A 26,926-nucleotide genomic window follows, 5' to 3' on the forward strand; every position below is an offset into this window, starting at 1 on the left:
ATTATTATACTGGCACACGAAATAAAATAAATATATTTTTGTAAAAAGAAAAAGTAAAAAGCAGGCTTTATTTATGTTGGAAAACATGGAACAAGTATTGAATAGCAGTTTGCTACGCATGAGGAATGATGGCTGTATTCATGTTATTTTTCTGAAAAGTGATTTAACATTGGATAGAAAAAACTGTTAGTTCCAAAAATACAAGCACTGCTGTGATAGATGAAAGCTGCAATATGGTAGAGAAGTTACTCTGAAGTTGTAACAACTGAAAAAGATTCTTTTGTGTCAAAGCAAATGGCTGGCCAGCAGCACACGGCTGTACAAAAATGTATATATATATATATATATATATATATATATATATATATATATATATATATATATATATATATGGGCTTCAGTGAGTTGCAGGGAAATAATTCCATCTAGGGTTTCTGTGACGTCATACTTTACGAGACAGAAGGTCGAGTAATTTATAAACTGTCACTGAAACCCGAGATGGAATTGTTTTCTGGTAACTCACTTAAGAGGACCATCTATTATTTTTTTTATAATACATGGATACCCTTGTGATGCTAATATTAATTAAGACGAGGTTCAGCAGTACACTTCGATTTTTTTTAAACGCAGTGTTTCAGTGCTGTAGGCGTTCTATGTCGTTAACTGTTTCTCTGAAATACTAATGTACCAGCTTTACATCATTTTTCTTAACGATTCTCAATCTGTTGATAATTAATGAACATTTCTGTACTTTCGGTGTTGTCGAGTGATTGAAAACGAGATATTTTGTGTTTTAATTGAAAGTGATGGTCTCGAGGAGTCGAATGGGTCAAAGTTCAAGTATATTTTCCTCGAGGAATTATCACTTTTCGACGTCACTACTGTGGTATTATGCCATTTTTCGAATGGCGCAGGATGCAAATATAGCCTTCATCCATGTATTTTATATATACACTCACAAAGTCGACAACCTTACTGTGTGACTAAGTGGAGAGTCACGAAAACACTAATATAGTGTGGATATTGTTTGTGCAAACCTGCTCTGGTTACTGCGTACTGTAAACGCATAAAAAAAAAAACTAAAAAAAAAACTAAGGTGGTAAACAAACGCATTACAAATTAAAACACATGAGTGCATAAAAATAATAAAAATAAAAAACACACATTACCATTATTATGTTAATATAAAGGTTTCGGCCTTTGTGTTTTATATTTTCTGATCTGCAAAAAAATGCATTTCACCCAACTTCAGGAGCGAAGTAATACGATACCGTACCCATTGTATTTAAACGCTTATTAAAATAGTTAGAATCACCGAAATTCATTTGACAGAAAGCTTCAACAATAAGACTGACATTCAATTAGACTAGCCCGTTTATTATGATTTCGGCCGAAGGGAAAAATAGGTATTGCTTTCAGTAACACTTTTCATAAACACTCCGTTTTAAATGATCATTATTATTTTATACTGTACTTTTTAGAATAGATTATGGTACATAAAACTACATTATCTCAACACCACCACCCGCAAAAAACACAGGAATAATTCAATATAGGCGTAGAAAGTGTGTGGGGCTCCATACTTACATCAACACTCTGCGTCGCCATATTTTGATTTGGGGGAGGGGCGGAGTACACCGGCAAGTATAGTCGTCGCAGCGCCTGAATAACAACTGTGAAAATGCAAGACAGACGTAAATATATTTTGCTTTATACAAATATGCATTGAAATCATTGCTGGAAACATATTTCAGTAACCACCTGGGACAGCTACTCCAAGTTCTGTTTTACAAATTTCATTTAGCTAGGAACTATTGTTGCACCTCTCGCTGTTACGAAACATTGAGTGGAGAACAACGGAAGTGCACTGAGGGCGGCCATGTGACTTTGACACCTAGTTTGGAGAGACCATTGAGAGACTGGTTAGGTTTGGGAAGAGATAAAAGAGGCTGAAGAAATACTGCTATTGAAAAATAAGGTAGAGCGTTAAGATTATAAAAAACCCATCAGTAACAGTTATTCTCATGTGATTTTATTATAATCTGACCAGGTTGTTCAAAATATTTTGACAACGATTGTCAAAGAATAAAAATACAGCGCTGTAGTGTACTGAGTGAGCTGGATGTCACGTAAAAAACTCGGGAGTGAATGTCTTCACCTAAATAGAACACACCTTACAAACATGATTGCTCACTTTTCCGATAAAATGTTGTACCCTAGTAAAAGCATAGCAGCGTCTTATAAAGCATAGTGAAAACATGGTAAATAATAGGTAGGTGTTGTAAAGCCCAGAGAGGTATGGTAAAGCATACTAAAATACATGGCAAACTGTAGTAAATGTATAGTATAACCATTGCAACACTAGAAATACTGTTCTGATTTGCTGAATATGTTCAATAAACATCATCAAATAAGATGATGAGGGGGAAATGCAGAAATGTATCTGTTCTTCCACACAGTTACTGTGTGTGTGTGATTGAGATCTCATTTCATTCTAAACACACTAGTTACACAAATAAGAAAATAATCTCATTAACGAGGTTATCGCTAAGTACATTTTTTTAAAACTTTTTTTCCTGTCGTGTGCTTCTTTTGAATATTTAGGTCTCACGAGTGCAGTTTTGAGAAAAAAAAATTGTTAAAGCAAACATTTATTTTTTAAAAAGTCTTGTACTTCAAGGGTATTATTCTCTCTCTCCTTCTCTGCCATGAACCAGCCACTTCCCCAATTGTCCTGCAGACTTGGGCACAGAAGACACTGCTCAGATGAAATGACAAAGGAAGGGAGACAGAACCAGATTACCTGAAAGTAAGGCGAGTATAACACTGAGATTTCTTTAACAACAGTCAAAATGTATTTAATTAGCTATAACACCTAAAGCTATATTTAGGGAGGTCAATGCTGTACAATGGCGCATCATTTACATTTTTCTGGTTGCAGAAAATATCCATTAAAACCTGGAAGACATGCAATAGGTTTTGGTGATGGTGCTGAGGGTCACCTTCAGTTTTGTTAGTCCTGCATACTTACTAATGAACTAATTGAACTAGGTGAACTCATTCTGTGTGGGCTGTGTTTCAGATTGCCCTTGAGTTGAAGAGGTGTTTGTGTGCCGTGGAGTCTCCAGTGAGTTCAAGCTATGCCTTTGTCTGACTTCCTGGGAGCTCTGAAGGACAACCCCTACTTTGGAGCTGGCTTCGGGCTGGTGGGGCTGGGCACGGCGATGGCCATAGCCAGGAAGAGTGCCCAACTGGGGATGATCGCCTTCCGCCGGCACTACATGATCACCCTGGAGGTGCCCAGCAAGGACAAGAGCTACCAGTGGCTTCTGAGCTGGATCACAAAGCATGCCAAGCACACACAGCACCTGAGTGTGGAGACCTCCTACCTGCAGCACGAGAGTGGACGTGTCCATACCCAGTTTGACTTCCTCCCCAGCCCAGGGAATCATATCATCTGGTAAGGGACTGGTTTTCTTAGAGGTTTGTGGAAAATGAGTATTTGACACTTCTGCAATTACAGGCACCTGACGCGATACTGTGGCAGTGCAATAACGTAAAAAAGTCACAGCTTTGCAATGCTGTTTTTTTGACTAACATTGAATCAGCAGTACTTCATTAGTCCTGCCACCAGGTGGCAAAAGAGCAGAAAATACATTTAACTAAACAGCAGGGATTGCTGTGGACTTAAAGACTAAGCTTAAAGATAATCATGCATTTTGTCAGCACAGCAAAACTGCACATGGTTTGGAGTTCTGCTCTGACATCAATTGGTTCTTCACGCTCATTCAAACGGGAGGAGTTATAGTTATTGCACAAACATCAATATAGCAGGCTGTATGGAAAGTGCTGGCAAGTATAAACACCCCGGGCTCCTGATTCTGGGAATGGACAATTCTGTTTTTTTCAGCTTTTACCAATTGATTAAGAATTAACAACGTAATTTGAACATAAATAACATTTTTACATTAAAAATCTATTGAATTCATTTTCTTTTTATATAGAAGTCCCTCAGATACTGTAGTCCATTTGTAACAATGCACTGTAGGTCAGTCAACAAATAAAGGTGTTTTGAAAAAACAGCTTATTGCTGGCATTACAATATACAGACTTGTCAAACGAGGGGCTTTATTACAAAAATATGCAATTTTCATAAAATTACAAATTAAATACAATGTTCAGGACACTTATGTGTGCAACATATTAATAGTATAACTTAAGAGATCAGCACGTCTACGTTTGAGCTTCTAACTGCTCAGCCCTCTGAATACGTATTTCCAAAAGCTCAGTGTTTGGTTTTCACATTGTATTCCTTAACTACAGACACACATTCATTGCACAGTAAACTCATTGGCTTTGTGTTTGGTACAGTCGGTAAAATAAATATGTATTTATTGGTCCACTCGTTCACCATCACGTTTCCTGTTCTTACTAGCTAGAGTAGAAAGAGCCTTGTTATAGCAACACAAGTAAAAAAAAAAAAAAAATCACTCCAAGTACATAGTATTATTAAGGAGTTGATGCATTAGAAATAATAAGTTATAAACTAAAGTAAGGTTTCACCTCAATCACCATGTCGTTTCCTTGTGTTGAGTGGGTGAAGGGCGCTGTGTGGTCCAGTGGTTAAAGAAAAGGGCTTGTAACCACTAGGTCCCCGGTTCAAATCCCACCTCAGCCACTGACTCATTGTGTTAACCTCCTTGTGCTCCGTCTTTCGGGTGAGACGTAATTGTAAGTGACTCTGCAGCTGATGCATAGTTCACACACCCTAGTCTCTGTAAGTCGCCTTAGGTAAAGGCGTCTGCTAAATAAACAAATAATAAAGGGGTAACGGATTTGTGATAATAACTAAATAAATGAATACATAAATTCAATCAAGTTATTTTAATCAGGGGGTTGACGATCGTTTTTTTTCAGGTACTTTTGACTTTTCTGCATGTACAACTCCAAAATTATTCCACAGAACAGAACTCTCACAAAACAGCTAGTTGCTTTTTTAAACAACTCAACTCACCCAGTACACAGGTAGCGCCGCAGCAGAGACGGACAGTCCATCAGCGTAACGCCCACAAACCACATGTTTTCTCCTTATCCAGTGATCCAAATAAACATACAAAAACGTTTTATACAAGCGTCATCGCTGGGCTTCTGGTTGGTGTAGTTTTCAAAGCAATCCATTATTTTTTATAGGAGAATAACAGCGATGCAAAACTGTTTGCGCAGTTTTTTTTTTTTTTTTTTTTTAAAGGTGCAGTTGCAAAGCAGAATTCCATTCCCAAAATGCCAATTCTGTCCACGATTCCGTGATCGTGGAAAATCAGTAGCCCTAAATACCCACAAAACACTTTCCCTTTTTTAAGCGTACAGGAGATGATCAGTCCATAAAGAAACTAAAATGATCTGCAGCGTCCTTATAATATTAATGTAAATATTAGGGATGTAATAGGTTAAATGGTTAACCGATAAATAAATGCGTACCGTTTTTACATAAGTTAACGTATAATACAAATTGATAGAATGTGTCTGACATTCTTTGTTTTAAAAGTAAATCTAACAGGAGCTCAAACCCCAATGGTCCTGACATAGTTCATTTACTTCCCTCTGGTTATAAGAGTTACCATGTGAACAGAACCTCAACGTGGTGTTGGTGTAGCCCTTGTTTTCCAGGACCACCTGCATTGCACCTGTAAGCCTCCCACCTCCTTTCAGTCTCTCGAATATTGATCTGTTCATTGTTCTTTTGAAAACAACTATTCCTGTAATCTGTCCATTGTTTATCGACCCCCTGGTTCAGACTCCCAATTGGTTGGACGAAATGCTTGAGCTAAGTGTGACCCTGACATTGGAGTCCCCTTTTTCTTTGATATGGGGGGACTTCACTGTCTGGGCCGACTCCCCTAATGATAAACTAGCCTCCCAGTTCATGGATAATATGCTTAGTCTAGACTATAGTCTGTTGATTACGCAGCTCATAGAGCCGGACATACACTGGATTTCATCTTTTCAGCACAAATCCTGGTCTCTAGTTTGGATATCATTCAGGTAGAGTGGTCGGATCATTTCCTGATTTCATTTAAGTTTAATATTAAAGCTTTTATCTGTAGTCATCATGCTAATAAAGAAAAAAATCTAATTAGACCTAAGAAACAACCGCAGAGAACATGACTCAATTTTTGCAGGAGGAACTGAGGGCTTGGCAAAAATGACGACTTGGCAGGAGCACGTTTCGGAGGACGCATGTTCCAGCCTCCGTTCCCCGAGTCGGCGGGGGGGTTGCGAGCGGTGAGCCGAGGATACAGATAATAATTGGGCATGCTAAATTGGGGAGAAAAACCGGGGTAAAAAGATTGGCGACGACTAAATTTATAAATAAAAAAAAAAGGGAAAAATATTCAAATTTAGTTACAGTATATGTGATCTGGTTGAGTTCTAAGTGTTTCACACTTGCAGGTATCAAAGGAAGTGGATTCGAGTGGAGAGGACCAGGGAGAAGCAGATGATAGACCTCCATACAGGGACCCCCTGGGAATCAGTCACCTTCACTGCTCTGGGCAGGGACCGACAGATATTCTTCAACCTCCTGCAGGAAGGTATTACCAGCTGCCAGTAACACAAGTCATTTTCTCCTCTTTAAAAATATGCTAAGGATTTGAATAAGCGATCCATCTCATAAGTTCAGTGGCACCCTGTGGCGGAGTGTCCCGCCCCTATATATATATATTTATTATTATTCGTTTTTTTGTTTGCGCCGCAGATCAAAGCGCAGCGTATTTATTGTTGTTTTTATAATTTAAAAACCTTGTGAGGATGCGTGGCTGATCAGCTACTGATTATTTAACTAGCTGACAGTCACGCATCCTTACTAAACTCGTGCAGACTGTGGCCGAGGGGTAATAAGATAATTAATAGCTAGTTAACCCATCGGCCAGAGTATAAGAACCTGCAACTGTCCGTGCTGCGGGAAGAGTGTACAGAGGAGAGTACGGGGAGCGGAGAGAGTGAGGAGAGAGAAAGATTAAAAACAACTTCTAAGTATTGTGCTGGTGCTAAAACCAGCACACTTATTTGTTTCTATTTGTTTGGCCAATGCGCCTTTTTGTTTTGTGTTTTGTTGTCTGTTTAAATCTTTTGTTTTGTTTTATTATTTAGTAAATCCGCTGACCGCAGTAGCGTTCAGCTTCACCCGCCCATCCACTGTTTTATTTCTGGTACTTCCTGGTCCGTGACGTCACCACACAGTAGTCACCTTCCCGAGTAGTGATGGCAGTGTCCTTGGCAATCCTAAACCCGAAACTTATTTTGGGGGTAAAATGAAGAGAAGGCAGGTCTAGCAGGAGACAGATGCATAGTGGTAGGATTGCCATTTCTGAATTCTGTACAACTATTTACAGGCGTGTACTTGGAAAATTCCACACTGACCCCTTAATAAAGGGGATCCTGTAAAAAAGTAGGAACACAGCATCGTGCTGGCCTCTGGCGACAGCCCCGGAACTTGTTAGCCGTCTACTAGTACAAGTAACAATTAGAGACAAACAAGCAAAACACTCACGATATGATACATACAATACTGGTCCTTCCGGGTAGTTCCTTAACCATAGGGATGTGGCGACATAATACATGTTTCTATATGGTGCAAGAATTACACCATGTGTTGGACCTAATTGCACAACACTTAAACCTGGACAGGTATCTTGTTTATGTTTGGTTTTTCTTAAATACTGCAGTTCTATATCGGGTTGGGAAGGGGTGTTCTTATGTTTTTTTCTCAATGGAGTTATGTATGCTGAAGGTGTGTGTCCACACTTTTTGGCAATCAGGGTTTCTATGAGCAATTGCTATGCTGGGGAACTTAGCAATGAGGGAAACTATTAAAGCAGTGAATCTGTTTGGTTTTTTTTACTAGTCAGAAGTGCATCGCCATTGTCAGTCTTCAGTTGGCTATGTGTTTATTAGTATTTTTATCACTATTACTTGCATGGATTGGAGTCTCCAAATTCTACATTCATCTTGAGGTGCAATGATCTACAAGCAAAAGGGTACCCGGGAGTGGTGAGATCAAACCTGGGTTTTATTTATTTATTTATTTATTTATTTATTTATTTATTTATTTGATACTTTGTTTGGAATTGGAGTTTCTTTTTTCTCTCTTCTTTGGATCTATTGTTCTTAATAGGTTTGGAGGCCTATTGGATAAACCCAAAGTACTAAAATATTAATGGTTTGAGACTGTGCTTTGTTTACCATGCTTATATAAGCGGACTGGGTTTAATAACTAGACTAACTTTAACCGGGATTGAGTCGCAAACACGCTAACACTTTGTTGTCTGTGTTTGCTGTTTAAACGTGTTAACAGTGTATATTGGTTTGTTTGTAAATAGAAATTCAGTGCTAACTTTGGCTTTGAACGATAGCCTATAAGATTGAATATGGTTTGTTTGGAGTGATTAACAGAGTGTGGATTGAGTGAAGTCTTTGTTGTGCAATGTTACTGATCAGTGCTTGATATTGTTACAAATACATTTCTCTTTGAATGGTACTTTGTTGCAGCCTCGTTTTATTTTTTCTCTCTTTTGTTCCAAGCTCAGTTTAAATCTAGTTGGAGGAATAAAAAAAACAGGATTGAAATAACTGTAAATTTGTGGTCTGGTTTAAATGATTGATATTTTCCTTTTTCTTTGGGAAGTGGAACATAAAGAAGTTGTCTTTTGTTAAAGGTGAGTTTGTTACAAACAAAGGAACAGATCACGTCGCTCCGTTCCCTGTTTGTACCGTTACTCATGATTTAGTGTACCGGAGCTCCGCCCCCTTTCTAGATGACCAACTTTCTTTTAACCCGGGGAATGAATTGTCAGGCCATCCAGATCATGGTACTCTGTTCCCTTTACTTGGCGCCCTCACAGTTCAGGAGGGAGATTTACCACCAATAATCATTCTGTCACAATCATTCTGTAAGTCGCCTTGGATAAAATAAAATACATATGTTAAAACCACACACTAATCAACATTACTACTGAACAGAAATCCCTTAATATTCATACCTAAGCTACATTTTTGTTTGTCAACAAGTGTAAAATACTGCAAAACAGCAAAAAAGAGATAAAACCTGTATGACTTTCTGTGCCTAAGAATCATACATATCTGTGCTACGCTGGTATTATTTGGGGGCAGTTTACAAAAGCAGGCTAAAATAAAAGCGTGGACAATCCTGTCATTCATGTCATAGTACAGCATTGAGACGCTATCATTCATGTCATAGTACAGCATTGAGACGCTATCATTCATGTCATAGTACAGCCATGAGACACTATCATTCATGTCATAGTACAGCATTGAGACGCTATCATTCATGTCATAGTACAGCATTGAGATGCTATCATTCATGTCATAGTACAGCCATGAGACACTATCATTCATGTCATAGTACAGCATTGAGACACTATCATTCATGTCATAGTACAGCATTGAGACACTATCATTCATGTCATAGTACAGCCATGAGACACTATCATTCATGTCATAGTACAGCATTGAGACACTATCATTCATGTCATAGTACAGCATTGAGACCCTATCATTCATGTCATAGTACAGCCATGAGACACTATCATTCATGTCATAGTACAGCCATGAGACACTATCATTCATGTCATAGTACAGCATTGAGACGCTATCATTCATGTCATAGTACAGCATTGAGACACTATCATTCATGTCATAGTACAGCCATGAGACACTATCATTCATGTCATAGTACAGCCATGAGACACTATCATTCATGTCATAGTACAGCATTGAGACGCTATCATTCATGTCATAGTACAGCCATGAGACACTATCATTCATGTCATAGTACAGCATTGAGACCCTATCATTCATGTCATAGTACAGCCATGAGACACTATCATTCATGTCATAGTACAGCCATGAGACACTATCATTCATGTCATAGTACAGCATTGAGACGCTATCATTCATGTCATAGTACAGCCATGAGACACTATCATTCATGTCATAGTACAGCCATGAGACACTATCATTCATCATGTCATAGTACAGCCATGAGACACTATCATTCATCATGTCATAGTACAGCCATGAGACACTCATTCATGTCATAGTACAGCCATGAGACACTCATTCATGTCATAGTACAGCCATGAGACACTATCATTCATCATGTCATAGTACAGCCATTAGACACTATCATTCATGTCATAGTACAGCCATAAGAAATGTTAGAAATGTAATTAACACGGGGCTCCCGAGTGGCGCATCCAGTAAAAGCACTCGCTAGAGTGCAGGATGCGCTCTATAGCCTGGACGTCGCCGGTTCGAGTCCAGGCTATTCCACAGCCGACCGTGGACGGGAGCTTCCAGGGGGCGGCACTCAATTGGCCAAGCATCGCCCGAGGGGAGGGAGGGTTAGGTCGGCCAGGGTGTCCTCGGCTCACTGCGCACCAGTGACCCCTGTAGTCTGGCCGGGCGCCTGTGGGCTTGCCTGTAAGCTGCCCAGAGCTGCGTTGTCCTCCGACGCTGTAGCTCTGAGGCGGCTGCACGGTGAGTTCGCAGTGTGTAAAGAAGCGGGCGGCTGACGGCACACGCTTCGGAGGACAGCGTGTGTTCATCTTCGCCCCTCCCGAGTCAGCACAGGGGTGGTAGCGGTGAGCTGAGTCTAAAGAATAATTGGGCATTTCAAATTGGGGAGAAAATAATAAAAACTAATTGGCAACGACTAATTTATATTAAAAAAAAAAAAAAATGTAATTAATTTAGAAGACAAATCATCCAGGAGATTCCCCAGTAAGGACAGTGTAGTCTTGTATCCGGGATGCTACAGGAGATTGCCCAGTAAGGACAGTGCAGTCTTTTATCTGGGATGCTACAGGCGATTGCTCAGTAAGGACGGTGCAGTCTTGTATCTGGGATGCTGCATACCGGAGTTGTAATACTCATTCTGATCAGATTCTTTTCATATTAATTACATTCAAATCCTAAATCCTGAAACACATATACCACACTGAATTATCGATTTCGCCTGACTCTGATGATAAATTGCAGAATATTTTCTGTCCTGCATATTCCCACACCCAGGTGCTGACTGCACTGCCAGCGGAGAAGCCTCTCGTGACGTGTCCACCTCGCCGCACACTTTCTGCCAGAATCACAGTGGAAGTAGTTGAAGTGCATTTTTACTATTTAAAAGGAGTGCTCTTAAGAGTGATACACAACAAAAAAAACAAATTACACAGGGGCTCGTAATGCAAGGGTAACGCTTGTTTCCTGATGAGTGGAAAGTGCCATTTCAGCTGGTTTAATACTTTTAAGTTTTAGAGGGATTTGGGACCTCACTTAAGAAGTACCTCAGGGATGTAGGTAAGATCTCAAAGAGATGGGAGGAAGCTCTTCCGACAGCAGCAAGTTGAAACATATTAATCAGGGCTGAGGTCTGGACAGGTCTGTTTAAGCTCTGTCATGCCAAGGCAATCCATTACTGCTGTTCAATCGGTGGTTACTGTTTTTGTAATTGGAAAGACAGCATGTGGACAGGTAATTTAGCATACCATTTTCAATATATACTGAGTATGTAAAACAGCTCTTTTGGGTGCTGGTAAAAGGGTTATTTTGAAAAGATGGAAATGGCGTATTATCGAAGTACATTTCTGGTCATCAATGCTCATTTAAAATGCTATCAGACCAATACAATCATTGGTGACCGCTGCAGGGCTGCCATCAACGGTACAGTGTGCTTTAATCATGCCTTCACAAGTGAATTTTCATATTGGAGGTTTGTACATCTCAGTTCTATTTAACATCATGTTGTTATGAACGTGAAGATCCCTTAGCAGCAAGTAGCAAAACACTTTTTTTTTAGTAGGGTAGTGTAACAGGACGAGGAGCCCTGTACAGTGTTTTGTTTATTTATTTTTAGAACGGGGTTTCCCCGCTCCGCCCCTGTGTTATTTTGTATTTGTTTTGTATTATTATTATTATTATTATTATTATTATTATTATTATTATTATTATTATTATTATTGATTTATGTATTTATATGACGGCGAAGCGCTGTATGTTTTGTTATTGTTTTTGTATTTATTATTGTATTTATATATGACGCCGTAGCCGTGCGGTTTTGTTTATTTTAAAACATGTTCTGGCAGAGGCGACATTGGTGCTCGTCCTCTGCCAGGAATAATTAATAAACTCGTGCAAAAGGTGGCCATCTCCCGAATTAAATAAGTGATTAATTTTATTGCTAATCTGGAGATGGTCACCTGCATATAAGCCTGCAGCTCTCTGCACTCTAGGTGGGGTGTATGAGGAGTGAGAGTGGCGAGAGCGAGGAGAGAGAAAACGAAACTTAAATTAAAATATACAGGAACAGTGACAGCGACTTCCCAGCCTCACCTGTATGGTTTATTATTTATTAAAATATTTATTTTGCTCTGCAAGCACAGTGTGTTTTTGTTTAAACTTTTTATTTATTTTTGTATTATTTAAGTAAAACCAATTGAGAATATGTGGAAAGAGTTGAAAATTGCTGTTCACCAAAGGTCCCCATCCAACTTGACGGAGCTTGAGCAATTTTGCAAAGAAGACTGGGCAAAAATTGCAGTGTCCAGATGTGCAAAGCTGGTAGAGACTTATCCAAATAGACTCATGGCTGTAATTGCTGCCAAAGGTGCCTCTACCAAATATTGACTCAAGGGGGTGAATACTTATGCAATCAATTATTTTCTGTTTTATATTTGTAATTAATTTAGAACAATTTGTCGATTTTATTTTTCACTTTGACATTATGGACTTTTTTTGTGTTGATCAGTGGCAAAAACTCCTAATTCAATCCATTTTGATTCCATGTTGTAACACAATAAAATGTGGAAAAGTCCAAGGGGGTGAATACTTTTGAGAGCCACTGTATATACAGCTGTGCCGGGAGTCAATTGCTAATGAATCATTCACTTGAATCCCGGCATGTGAACTACTTTGTGCACTCCCCGTGCCCACATACTAATACACATTTTATCTGCACGTGAAGTGATTGTGCAATCCCCGAGCCTAAATAAAGCTATACATTTTAAATCACTTGTGCTACATAGCCCAGTTTATACCCCGTGCACCAATACATACATACACAACAACAACACACCACATACAACATAAAACACAAAATACGCACAGGGGTGGGGCACACAGTAAGCATTAGTGTGTTATTGTCACAACACAGTATGTGTGTGCAGGCATTTCATACAGTGTCTCACAGTAAGCATTCGTATGTTATTGTCACAGCACAGTATGTGTGTGCAGGTGCTGTGTACAGCAGACCAGGTCTGCCCGTCCTATCTTTGATTCAGTGTGAGTGTGATGGGAATCTGGGAATTGTAGTTTTACTGGATCTGTGCTGTAATATGATTTTACACACACTCAGAAGTGTTGCACACTGCATGTGCTGTAAGCCTGACTTGGATCGGAGAATTTGACAGTTTTAATCGCCAATACAATCAGTATACTCCTTGCTAAGTTTTGCACACATAGTGGATGGTGGAATGATGAGATATCGGCCGGGTTCTGTCCGTTGTGCTACCATTGCTTGCAAAGTGATGTTTCGTACACACGAGTAGTACAGTACGGTACGGTATCATGTTGTGTGCTTTCCCTGAGTCAGGAGTACCAACAGTAACACAAATACACGTTGACTCATGTGTGTTTTTAAAAAGAGCATTATATTGTATGTTTTACCGGTAATATTTTTTAATCAGCTTGGAAAAGCTACTTAACAAAAATGGGCTTTGTAGCACCGGTACTTGTCATTGTTTTCTTGGTCTTTGTAAAATGTGATTTTCTGAACTCGCACTATAATGTTTGAAAATTGTATCTTAATTGTTTATTTTCAAAATATAACGGTTGTTTTATTAGCCATAGAGAAGGGATATGTTGACGCTTACAAAAATGTCCAATCTGAATGCAAATAAAAGCATAGATTGGCATATGATTGGCGGTCCGGTCAAAATGTACTTGCGGTCCGGATTCGGACTGGAGTCCGCCTATTGAGTACCCCCGATACTTTCCTCTTACTCTCGCTCACCTCTCTCCTCTCCTGCAGCAAGGGAGCTGGCCCTGAAGCAGCAGGAGGGAAGGACAGTGATGTATACAGCCATGGGGTCAGAGTGGCGCCCATTTGGGTGTCCGCGGCGACGACGACCTCTGACCTCCGTCATCCTGGAGAGAGGGCTGGCTGAGAAGATTGTAGATGACGTGAAGGATTTTATTGCCAATCCCAAGTGGTACACAGACAGAGGTATTGTTAACATAATGTTTCCAAAATGTAGCCATCTTTATCAAAAAATATACCTTGTTGACAGTATCTACTGTTTTTATCAGAACATTGTTTTTGATAATAAACCCCCTGTCTGTGTTAGTTCTGAATTCCCCTAGGCCTGTGTAACTCTTTCTGTCTGTGTTGGTTCTGAATTTCCTTAGGCCTGTGTAACTCTTCCTGTTCTCTTTCTAAGGGATCCCTTACAGGCGAGGCTATCTCCTGCACGGGCCACCCGGCTGTGGCAAGAGCAGCTTCATGTGAGTTCCATGTAAAGAACTGGGAATCTGGGTCCTTTTCTTTGTAACCATGATCCAATACAGGGATGGAAATAAGACTCCCATTGCACAGCAGTTTGATCCATTCCTGGATTTACAGTATAGGTTTAATAAGACACACCTGAGCTTGTTACCGCTACATTGTGGCTAATCAAAGTGTCCTACTTCCATCCCTGCCATTACTTCAAACATGTAATCATTAGTGATGTGGTTCATTTTGTTTCATACATAGATACATGTGAAGGCATAGATAGAGTATATTAAGGTAGCTGTCTGTATGTCAAGCTTACATTTTTGTTTGCAGTGGATAGTGATTATGGGGATCAACATGTCATGTTTTTGGTGGCTCTAATGTAGAATGTATTGCAGTGTCAGGGGGTGGATGTCACTAACATGCTTATTCTAACTGTTTCAGAAATGTTTTGGTCAGATTATATTTATGAGATCTACTCTTTGATTTGAGCTTTTGAAATCCTTCAGAGTATATGGTTCAGGAGATTACATTAATAACATCTATCACGGGAAACAATGCGCAGTTAGCCCCTACTTGCAGAATTTTCAATGCATAGCAAAAAACTGAAAAGTTCAGTGGTCCTAGAGTAGTGCATACACACTATCTGTAGTGTAGTGAGAAGTGTGGCTGGGTGCAGTGCAAGCTTCAGCGGGAAGCAACTTATTATATATACCGGACAACCTCAAATAAGTACAATTATAAAACGGCTTGGATAAATTAAACACTGTGATTGGCTTAACACTAGAAGACCCGCGGCCCCTGCGCGTTCGTGTACCTTTCTGTCCGTATGTATTAAATATTCTCACAAAGCATGAAACAAGTGCAGAAATAAAGGAGATATATTACATTATACCTAAAAGCCCCGGGTGCAGTCACATTGACGGCCACACAGAAAACAGTTGTATTGTGATTATACAGAACGGTATTCTACTTTATTATTTTTATTTACCATTCCGCAGTGTGTTTAGCTGTAATCAGATTAGTCTCTACTCTCTGCCTGAGTGAATGACTGACAGTCTATTATTTTTCAGTCAGCCTTTTGAAGGCTGGTGCCTGCTTGCCAGCTGCACTGCTTTGGTCAGTCAATTAGCATCGGGACTAGTGAAAATAAATACCAGAGACTGTGGAGTTTTACAACGCAACAAAATATGGAGTTGATGTTTTGGATCAGATGGCACGGAAGTATTCTGTGAAAGCTGGCTCCCGAAGGTGGCCTGTTCAGGTGTTTTACAATGTATTGGACCTAGCAGCCATCAACTCCTGGGTACTTTACAAAGAATGCAAGGAGAAGAATTTACCAAGGAGAGAATATATTTTACAGTTAGCACAGGAACTTTGCAAGAAGCATTTGGAACAGAGGGAGATTGCCAAGCGTGTACCCACAGCTGAAGCTGGCAACCCCACTGAGAGCCACAAGAGAAGCCAATGCCAGGTTGGCAAGTGCAATAAAAATAAAACTTTGAGCAGCTGTGCCCTGTGCAGAAAGGCGGCGGTGAGAAGCGCATAATCTGTGTTGATTGTGAACAGCCTTAGACTCAAGGTAAAAAAAAGAAAAAGAAATTAGACTTATGCTGTGCGTTTCTGTAAAATGTTTTTTTTCTAAGTTTATTCATCTGCATTGTTCAGTTGCTTTTGCTCATCTGATATTAAACCGATTGCTGTTGAAAAGTAAAAAATGTATTGCTATCGTTTCAGTTTTATAAATATGTATGTTGTAAACCGATGTCTGTTCAGATGTGTATTTATTTACATTTTCTTGTTTTGATTTGTAAAATAAATGTTTATATATATATATATATATATATACACAGTGCCTTGCAAAAGTATTCAGACCCCTGACCAATTCTCTCATATTACTGAATTACAAATGGTACATTGAAATTTAGTTATGTTTGATATTTTATTTTAAAACACTGAAACTCAAAATCAATTATTGTAAGGTGACATTGGTTTTATGTTGGGAAATATTTTTAAGAAAAGTAAAAAACTGAAATATCTTGCTTGCATAAGTATTCAACCCCTGTGCTGTGGAAGCTCCCAGTTTACACCGATGAAGAAATTGCCCTAACGACACAATTACCTTACCATTGGCCTCCACCTGTGAACCATTAAAGTTGCTATCACATTTTCTGGATAAAAACCCCACTGTTGAAGGATCACTGGTCAGGCTGTGAATCTGAAGGAAAATGAAGACCAAAGAGCATTCTACAGAAGTTAGAGATAAAGTAATACAAATGCATAGATTAGGGAAAGGGTACAAAATAATATCCAAGTGTTTGGATATCCCAGTGAGCACAGTTGGATCAATAATCAGGAAGTGGAAGCTGCATCACACCACCCAGGCACTGCCAAGAAAAGGCCGTCCCTCAAAACTCAGCGCTCAAACAAGAAGGAGACTTGTGAGAGAAGCCACAGAGAGGCCAACAATCACTTTGAAGGAGCTACAGAGTTCAGTGGCTGGGAGTGGAGTAATGGTGCACCAGTCAACCATATCAAGAGCTCTGCATAACACTGGCCTGTATGGGAGGGTGGCAAGAAAGAAGCCGTTACTCAAAAAGTACCATCTGAAAGCACGTCTGGAGTTTGCCAGAAAGCATGAGAGTGACCCAGCTGCGATGTGGGAAAAGGTTTTGTGGTCAGATGAGACAGAGATAGAGCTTTTTGGCCAAAACTCAAAGCGCTATGTGTGACGCAAACCTAACACTGCCCATGCCTCAAGACACACCATCCCTACAGTGAAGTATGGTGGTGGCAGCATCATGCTGTGGGGATGCTTCTCATCAGTAGGGTCTGGGCATCTTGTTAAAACTGAAGGAAGAATGGATGTAGCAAAATACAGGGAAATACTGCAAGAGAACCTGCTTCAGTCTGCTAAAAAACTGAAGCTTGTAAGGAAATTCACCTTTCAGCAGGACAATGATCCCAAGCACAAGGCCAAAGCAACATTGGAGTGGCTCAAGAACAAAAAGATTAATGTTCTACAGTGGCCCAGTCAAAGTCCTGATCTCAATCCCATTGAGAATCTGTGGCACTATTTGAAAATTGTGGTCCACAAGCGTCGTCCAACCAACCTGAACAACCTGGAGCAAATCTGCCAAGAAGAATGGGCCAAAATCACTCCGACACTGTGTGCAAAGCTGGTACATACTTACCCCAAAAGACTTAAAGCTGTTATTGCAGCGAAAGGTGGCTCTACCAAATATTAATGTGTGGGGGTTGAATACTTATGCAAGCAAGATATTTCAGTTTTTTATTTTTCTTAAAAATATTTCCCAACATAAAACCAATGTCACCTTACAATAATTGATTTTGAGTTTCAGTGTTTTAAAATAAAATATCAAACAGAACGAAACTTCAATGTACCATTTGTAATTCAGTAATATGAGAGAATTGGTCAGGGGTCTGAATACTTTTGCAAGGCACCGATATATATATATATAATATACTTGTTTACAGAAAAGTGTTCAGGAATATCTTTTTTTAATGTAATGTAATCGGAATCGGCTGGAATAGCTTTTGGGAATCGACTTCTGGGATCGATTCCACTGATTCTCAAAATTGGAATTGATTCTGTGCAGTGTAATGCAGTGAGCAGTTTTGTTCAGGTTGACTGATATGAGTGGCATTCTGCAGGACTGACTGTCTGGCAGCGTGTTTAGAGGAATTCAAAATAAAGGTGCAGAGCGCTACTAGGGAAACAGGGATTTCAAACGGCAACTTTACTTACCGAAGTGTATGAAACATGTAAATAAGCAGTTATCTTTTTAGTTTTTCAAAAACATAAAAAGTAGCTTTAAAAGACAAAGTATAGGGACTGTTTTTCACTGGCGGAAGATACATTACATCAACATTAATTCAGCACCATCATTAATGGTACAAAACTTACAAGAAAAATATTAGCAGCAAGTAAGAGATCTTTATAATTGTTTCCAGAATGTGCTTTTGCCCTTGCACCTGTTGCTACTAGGGCCCTTCGAGTACAGATGGAGCCAAGGGTACAGCATTCACTTCTCAGTCGCTCCTGGTTAAAATATTATTAGTGGTGCTGTACAGATTTCATCCAGCTAAATGCATGGCTGGGTAGATGGATAGGTTCCCTGAACATTGCCTCCCATCTCCTCTGTTGGTGTATTTCAGCACGGCATTGGCTGGGAAGCTGGAGTACAGTATCTGCTTGATGAGCCTGAGTGACCGAAGCCTGAGCGACGACCGTCTGAACCATCTGCTTAGCGTGGCTCCAGAGCAGAGCATCATCCTCCTGGAGGACGTGGACGCTGCCTTCGTCAGCAGAGAGCTAGCCACAGAGAGTGAGCATCAATCAGAGGAAACTTACAGCCTCTATGGGTTTAAAAATCATTCAGTGCTACATAAAATCATTATTAATCTTGTTGATTTAATATATCGAAACATTGCTTTGATTATTTGGATAATTATCAAAACATTACTGAACAGCAAAGAATGTCTGCACACAAAGGGTCATTGCATCTTTTGCTCCTGTACAAAATCTGCAACATTTTCTTTTTCCTTTAAAAGGAAACACATAGTTAATATTGCATGACTTCACATAAGCAACTTGGGTTCCTTTTACAAAACAAGCATGATGTAAAAGCTTAGTGAAATGAAATGAAGCTACTTAATAAAATGAACTGACCTGCTCACAGAAGTAATAAACTAATAATAAAGAATCTCATTTCAATTTCAATCTAACTGGAGCAGGGACTTATACCAGAACACTGGGAGGGGCAGGGTGGTATTATCGTCTCTTACAGAATATGATAGGCCTATGCTTGTGGGTAACAGTAGCTGTGCTTTGAAGCAGTGAGCAGCACCGAACTGTCTGCGTGAGGCATGTACCGTGTTCCTATTTCTCTGTGGGCATCGGGCGTAAATGTACTTATTTAACCAATATATTTATGAAAAATATACTTCAATGTGGCAAATAACTTGTTTTTATTACCATGTTCAAAATGAACCTCAATAATAATAATTAGGTGACATTCAGATTGTGAATGGTTGTTTCTGAGTAGGCTACAATACTGCACCTTTACAAAAAAATAAACAAACCAAAGTTGAAAGGTCACAGCACTGGGGCAAGCACCGCTACAGTGTCCAAATACCTGGTTTCAGAAAGATAGGAGACAGAAACCTCTCGTTTATCTACAGTTTGCCGATAATACTTTTTTGTTATTCCGCCGATAATCATGATTATCGTGATCATTTACAGCGGATATAATCTGGGTTTGACAAAACAATCACTACGGGCCACCTCAGGTTCCACCTTGTTGTGACATACTGTACAGGTTTAAGAGATGGCGCTTCTGTAGCTACCATTTCCTGTTGTTTCTGCTTTAAAACAGTAGTTGCTAGCTCGCTTTTTCTAAAAGGGCCAACCAGTCGTCTTACTGCTGTTTTCAGTTCCCAGTAACCGTGAGATACAGTTCTCGAGCCATGCTTGTCCACACATCTGTCGTGCTTGATAGGGATTCACATTGGTAAGAGATGTTCTCTCCAACGTGTTTTAAAGTGAACAGCTTAGATAAGGCATTTGGTAGCCAAGACGAAATGCACCCCCTTCAACAACTATCATAGGTCTTAACTTGTGTCTATTGATCATACTTGGAATCGATTTTGCTGTGTCACCATTCAGGTCATTCTTTTTACCACTGTCAGTTTTTGTTTGTAATTTTGAAAGGTCCTGCCTCAGTAATTGGTAGTGTTAGTGAGTGGCTGAGACATTTTTGGCATGTGCTGCACTTTACTTTCTTGCCATCTTCAATTTTAGAAAAGAAGGCATTGTGACACTACACGTTCGAGATGTAAAAGTAAAATGAGCCCAAATACAATGACTTTATGTTTCATTGAATCACTTGACAGTGTTTACCTCACTGAAGGTCTTGTGCACGACAATCCGTTCAAGCGCTGTTGTTAAGGAGAAAGAGGGGTTTGGAATGGGGTGTGAATGCACAGTCAAACCTCCAGCAGGCAGAGGAAGCTTGGTCAAAAGTAAAAACAAAAAACCATGGACAGGCTTGACCATCGGTGGTGATCAAACAATACAATGGAAGCTGAATACAGATTTATTGCATCCCTCATACGAATGTCTTTTTTTCGCTGCCTCCTGGCCAGCGGCAGCAGCGGGCTATCCTGCTCCTGCACACGCAGATCGCTGACACAGTATTATTAATATTATTTATTCTCTTTCTGTACCATCTCCGACTGGAGATTTTTTTAGTCTTGTTTATTAGTCTTGTTTTTTACAAGCATAGTGTGAATTTAAACTATGTTTAAATATATATTGTGGTTGAAGCTGCTGTATTTGTGTTTCTCCCATTTTTTATTCCAGGTGCTGTGCGCACGGCTCACTGCTTCAGCAGTACAGCAGTCTGGACTCAGACTTGCTTGCAAGCCAGCGCTCCTGGACGGGCAGACTTGTCCCGTGCACCGTAGTACACTGTACCGTGCATACCATACCGTATCGCACAGTACACCGTATCGTATTCAATACCGCGCAACGATGCCTGTGGTGTCTTGGGGCTGAGCATGATCAGCAGGCATTAAAGGATCACTCCTTTTGTGAAGCCTGTGTACTGTTCACCAGGCATTTGGTTGAGTGCAGGCACAATCAGGTTGCAGTACTTGCTCCCCGACCTCCTCTCAGAGGGATATGTCTTCCTCACCGTGGCGTTTGGCAAAAATGACAGCACAGAGGCAGAAGCCCCTTGCGGTCTTCGGCATCGACCTCATCCTCTTCTCCCCACCACCACCCCCCGAGGCGTAGGAAGGCTAGCCGCCATTCCCTGAGCGACCCGGCCATTAAGACCCAGATGGATCGCATGTGGGAAGCCATCTCAGCCCAGAGCCAGATGTTGAAGGCACTGGCTGAGGCGCAGCCGGCGCAGCCCGCCCCTGCTCCCCCTGTGGTGCAAGCAGCTGTTGCAGAGCAAGAGTGCGTGCAGGATGACTCCATGTCCCTCACTGCCTCGGGAACTCCCGAGGAGCTAGAAGAACCTCAACTGGAGGAGCTGGAGGAGGACGAGCCAGTAGCACCTCCCCCCTTTTCGGGAGTGGTTATGACTTCTGTCTCCAACCCTCAAGACGCCCTGGTGGTGTTCTAAGAGGTGAAGACCCTGTTACAAAGAAGGGCTGTTCAGGTAATAGAACCCTCCGACCTGGAGTCGGGGTTTTATTCCAGGTACTTCCTGGTGCCGAAAAGAGACGGCAGCCTACGACCCATTCTCGACAGCTTAATCTGTTCTTGAGGCGCAGGAATTTCAAGATACTGACAATGAAACAGCCCTTGTGGTCTGTCAGACCGGGCGACTGGTTCACTACGGTGGACCTGAAATACACCTACTTCCATGACCCGATAAGACCCGCCACAGGAAATATCTGCGGGTCTCCTTTCAAGGGACTGTTTACAAGTTCTGTGTTCGGCCTTTCTATAGCTCCTCGCACCTTTTCGACATGCATCAAGGCTATCCTGGCCCCTCTGAGGCTACAAGGCATCAGAGTGCGGGTCGGTGTCCCAGTACTGTGTGGAGGCCCACTCGTGGTGGAAACAGCCAGCTCATCTGTATCTAGGTGTGGCATTGGGCAGTATCACAAGGCGAGAGGTGATCACCACGGACGCCTCCGGCTCCGGTGTGTGGCAGTCCCCTTGGGTGGGGCTGCACATAAATTTCCTGGAGCTGCAGGCAGTTGCTCCTCCGCACATTACTAACAACAAGCATCCCTTTGAATCCAGTGCTTAGTGAGCACGCACCTCCTCACATTACTAACAAGCATCCCTTTGAATCCAGTGCTTAGTGAGCACGCACCTCCTCACATTACTAACAAGCATCCCTTTGAATACAGTGCTTAGTGAGCACGCACCTCCTCACATTACTAACAAGCATCCCTTTGAATCCAGTGCTTAGTGAGCACGCACCTCCTCACATTACTAACAAGCATCCCTTTGTTTTACAGCTTTGCCCAGCTTACTGCTTATCCACTTTCACAATAGTTTGGGACCTCAACTAACATTTTATTTTCTTTCAATACTTTTGCATTTGGCTGTTTTAGTCAGTTTAGCATCATTGTTATTTTTTTTAACAGCCCTCCAAGTCCAAATCAGGTCTACACAGAATAATTTAACAAACTCAAAAATGTCCAGCATTAGGTTCTTAGCATTTTTTTAACAAAAGGTTTAAGTTGTGGTACGCAGGCTGGGTGTTTGCATACGCCTGCTAGTACTAGCACCAGCACTTTCATCAACCAACCTAAAAAAAACCCAGCCCTAGACATCTGGAAACCCAGACTAAGTATGAAGCCGCAGGTTATCTCTACTGAGGGCTGTCACAATCAGGTAAGTCTAGTCATAACTTCTGATTTATTTGTTACTATATAACATTATTAAGGGATGCTAATATGAATTGTCTACAGCAATAAAGTGTGCAATGAGCTCCCGAAAAAGCTCCCTGCTAGAGCTTAGACTGTCACCATGAGCTCCCGAAAAAGCTCCCTGCTAGAGCTTAGACTGTCACCATGAGCTCCTGACAATGCTCCCTGCTAGAGCTTAGACTGTCACCATGAGCTCCTGACAATGCTCCCTGCTAGAGCTTAGACTGTTACCATGAGCTCCTGACAATGCTCCCTGCTAGAGCTTAGACTGTCACCATGAGCTCCTGACAATGCTCCCTGCTAGAGCTTAGACTGTCACCATGAGCTCCTGACAATGCTCCCTGCTAGAGCTTAGACTGTTACCATGAGCTCCTGACAATGCTCCCTGCTAGAGCTTAGACTGTCACCATGAGCTCCTGACAATGCTCCCTGCTAGAGCTTAGACTGTCACCATGAGCTCCTGACAATGCTCCCTGCTAGAGCTTAGACTGTCACCATGAGCTCCTGACAATGCTCCCTGCTAGAGCTTAGACGGTCAGCACTCTGGCATTGTTCTGAAGTGTGTCTTCTCTACTCACAGACCCAGCTGCATACCAAGGAATGGGCAGACTGACCTTCAGCGGACTCCTAAACGCACTCGATGGAGTAGCATCCACTGAGGCCAGAATCGTATTCATGACGACCAACTACATAGACAGGTACGACCACAATAACAATATGACCTACTCCAGGCTCACTGAAGTCATTGTACAGTGCTTCTTGTTCAAGGGTTATTTCATGAAAAGGGGTTACCAATGTGTGGCAAACCTTAATATGCTAATTACAACACTAACAAAAAGACATTTAAATCATTATATAATGTTAACATCATTTCAGGAAGTCTAAAATACACATTATTTTGTTTAATAGTTAACATATTAGCAGCAGGAAACTTTATTTAGAGTAAATATAGATCTGTAAAACAGCAAATACATTTGGTGACAAACGTAACTCGGACACTATGTTTTTTGTCAACTCTTACATTCACATATTTTCTCACAAATATAATATTTTACAGCGTTATAAATTCAGCCAAATAAAAGAGGCTTTCTTAATTTACAGTATAATGGTAATGTTCTATTTTTTCACCATATGAAGGTGTCAATGTAACTATTTACTGGATGTTTTTTATTTTTTCGATGTTTATAAACGGAGCAGATTTTGCACAGCATTACACTTACTTCCACTTCAAAACAACCTGTCAGGAAATAAATGGCACAGAAATAAATGACACTAAAACAATGTAAGAAGATGTTTTTTATCACAATATACGTTATTTATTGGTTACATCTGCCCTTTTTAAAAATAGTGCTTTTTTGATAGACAAGATGTTTATTCCAATATGACACATCCTCTGACCTTACCGTTCTCTTATTTATCTCTACATAGAGTTGGGCACCCTACTGGAAAAAAGGAACGTGTTACTCAGTTCTGCAGAAAACAAGTAATATAATGTCCTTCCTTATTAATTAATAAAGAAAGTAGTGCATTATATTACTTGTTACATGTTACTCATTACATTTCTTGTTTTGTTTTGTCTTGCAAAAGGATTGTTGCGACTATTGTTTCCTTTTTAACTATACGTCTGGTAATGAATTTATTAGATGTGTCAAACAGGTTTTTAAACTGTGCCTATTGCAGCGGCCGGCTGTGTGTGTGAATTCCAGTGGTGAAGGGAGAGGCAGACAAAAGAGTGCAGTTCAAAGCAGTCAGAACTTATTTTCCACTCTGCTCGGCCGCTGACACACAGCCATGCGCAGTAACACACAGCTGACACACGTCCATGTGCATAACGCACAGCTGACACAAGGCCATGCGCAGTAGCACACAGCTGAAAAACGGCCATGTGCATAACACACAGCTGACACACAGTCGCTGACACAACCTCACAACCACACAAATTGACAGGCAGGCTGGAGCGGGCTGTTCAAAAAGAGAGAGAGAGAGAGAAACAGCATCAGCCAGCGAAACAGATTTGCATTCACTCACGCGCTGCAGTGCATAACACATTATTGTAAACAGCAGAGTTCATCAAAGCTTACATTGTCAAACTAAATCTAAATAGTCCTTGTTGTAGCTCATGTTACTGAAGAAGCTGTTTAAGTACCTGTAGGGATCTCTGTTATGCCAGCTTTATTAAGCTCTGTACTCAAGCCAGTTAACCTGTTTGTGCACACGCACGGAATTAGCCAGATAAAAATGAAACTAAGACCTCGGTGCTGCTAAAGCTTGTATGAAAGCTGTTATGATCAAGGTTTCCATATGTTCAGGGTAAATAGCAGTTACTTTAAGGACTGTCATGATATTCAGGACACACTGTGGTAAGTCCAGTTGGTAGTGTTTCCTGTTTCACAGCGTGTGGTGCTGACTGAGACAATTCATCTGTAAAATACAATAAAGAGCTGTTCACGTGAACGGTACTTTGGCTTTAAAAAAAGAAAAGACCACCAACGCAGGTGCACAACAGAGAAAACGGAACGAGACAAACTTGTATATTTTATGAGAAAAGTAACTAGTATTCCTCCCATTAAAAATGTAATGCGTTATATTACCTCGTTATGGAGAAAAGTAATATTATTGCAGTAACGCATTACCCCCCACTCTGTCTACATATACCCCTTATTTACAATTATAACTGCAGCCCTGTTGTGCCTTTACTAACCATACATTGGTAACCCTCAAGTGATTTGGTGTTACAGCCTTCAAAACCTTTTAATTATTATTAATTACAGCTTTCACCACATTTTGACTGAAAGGAGCCATAGAACTGGGAAACAGCTGTCACAATGTCTGAACCTTTCTAATGCACCACCCTGCTTGTTTCAGGCTAGACCCGGCTCTGATCCGTCCTGGACGGGTCGACCTGAAGCAGTATGTTGGGTACTGTTCACATTGGCAGCTGACCCAGATGTTCCAGAGGTTCTACCCCACTGAGCCGACGGGACAGGGGGAGAAGTTTGCAGAGCGGGCATTGGCTGTGTCTCAAAGTATTAGTGCTGCCCAGGTCCAGGGGCACTTCATGCTCAACAAACAGGATCCTCGAGGGGCCATCGACAATGTGGCAGAGATTGGACACTGACTCTCCCAGGGGGGCTGAAGCTCAACAGGCAGAGCTGTTCTTGCAGTTTGTAATTGGGGATTGACAAGGAGTGTGATGAACATTACTCAAGGAAATGGGTTGATGTCGATCCAGGGGCTCATACTGTTATCACATTCAATGAATCTGTGAAAAACTAATGGAATGAATAATGTTACTCAGAAGGTCATCAAAATAAGTTTATAACAAGCTGTTCTGCACATCGTCCTAATATATTTATAAAACTGAAAAATAAATCATTCTGCTTCAATTGCTGTTAGATTGTGGAGTGAACTGTGCTGCTGTGGTCATTAAAGGTGGAATCAGATAATACATCACAGTGCTAAAGTCACAGGAGGCACATGATTCAAGATGAGAACAATAAGAAATACAGTGGGAGCCACAACCTGTCACGATAACACAAAAATGTCACAGCTTTGCAATGCTGTTTCTTCTGACCAGCTTTGAATCAGCTGCACTTCATTAGTCCTGCCACCAGGTGGCAAAAGAAAACAGAAAAGGCATTAAACAAAACAGGGAGTGCTGTGGACTTAGACTAAGCATTAAAGACAATCGTGCATTTTATCAGAGCACAGCTAAACTGCACATGGTTTGGAGTTCTGCTCTGACGTCAATTGGTTCTTCACGCTGGTTCAAACGGGAGGAGTTATAGTTATTGCACTAAAATCAATATAGCAGGCTGTATGGAAAGTGCTGGCAAGTATAAATACAGCACAAAACACTCCTTTTTTAAATCAAGATACCAAAATGTAAATGCACTGCACTTCTGCAAGATAAATAAACTGTAGCTTAATTAAACCAGTGAA

The 26,926-nt window shown here is 40.7% G+C and overlaps 2 protein-coding genes across 6 annotated transcripts in view; one reads left to right on the plus strand and one right to left on the minus strand.

Annotated features, from left to right (window-relative positions):
- The window catches only part of znf142 (zinc finger protein 142), a 37,051-nt gene extending 35,383 nt beyond the window's left edge, over window positions 1–1,668 (minus strand). Inside the window, exon 1 of one of the 2 annotated variants that reach the window (XM_059031985.1) lies at window positions 1,588–1,668. The gene's annotated coding sequence lies outside the window, so the exon portion shown is untranslated. The remainder of the gene's footprint in view (window positions 1–1,587) is intronic. The other variant, XM_034924096.2, reaches the window with a different exon arrangement.
- Window positions 1,628–26,374, plus strand: LOC117408813 (mitochondrial chaperone BCS1). Of its 4 annotated transcripts, none has more exons than XM_059031986.1 (9): window positions 1,628–1,694; window positions 2,718–2,809; window positions 3,083–3,460; window positions 6,451–6,590; window positions 14,102–14,296; window positions 14,511–14,574; window positions 18,743–18,912; window positions 23,565–23,682; window positions 25,850–26,374. In XM_059031986.1, the coding sequence occupies exons 3-9, from the start codon at window positions 3,141–3,143 to the stop codon at window positions 26,100–26,102; spliced, it is 1,260 nt and encodes a 419-aa protein (XP_058887969.1). In that variant the 5' UTR covers window positions 1,628–1,694; window positions 2,718–2,809; window positions 3,083–3,140; the 3' UTR covers window positions 26,103–26,374. The 4 variants fall into 4 exon arrangements, with proteins under 4 accessions (XP_058887969.1, XP_033870043.1, XP_033870035.1 ...); XM_034014152.3 differs by lacking the exon at window positions 1,628–1,694 and adding an exon at window positions 1,839–1,978 and having other exon boundaries at window positions 2,718–2,814; XM_034014144.3 differs by lacking the exon at window positions 1,628–1,694 and adding an exon at window positions 1,839–1,978.
- The last annotated feature ends 552 nt before the right edge of the window (window positions 26,375–26,926 follow it).

The sequence above is a fragment of the Acipenser ruthenus genome, chromosome 10, assembly GCF_902713425.1.
Source record: "Acipenser ruthenus chromosome 10, fAciRut3.2 maternal haplotype, whole genome shotgun sequence".
NCBI classification, from domain to species: Eukaryota; Metazoa; Chordata; class Actinopteri; order Acipenseriformes; family Acipenseridae; genus Acipenser; species Acipenser ruthenus.

What these genes read in the sequence shown, in the direction of transcription:
- LOC117408813 (XM_059031986.1), top strand. Translation starts at nt 3,141, where the DNA reads ATGCCTTTGTCTGACTTCCTGGGAGCTCTGAAGGACAACCCCTACTTT. An exon ending in CTTCAACCTCCTGCAGGAAG is followed by an intron (nt 6,591 to 14,101) that starts GTATTACCAGCT and finishes CCTCTCCTGCAG; the next exon opens with CAAGGGAGCTGGCCCTGAAG. An exon ending in ACGACCAACTACATAGACAG is followed by an intron (nt 23,683 to 25,849) that starts GTACGACCACAA and finishes TGCTTGTTTCAG; the next exon opens with GCTAGACCCGGCTCTGATCC.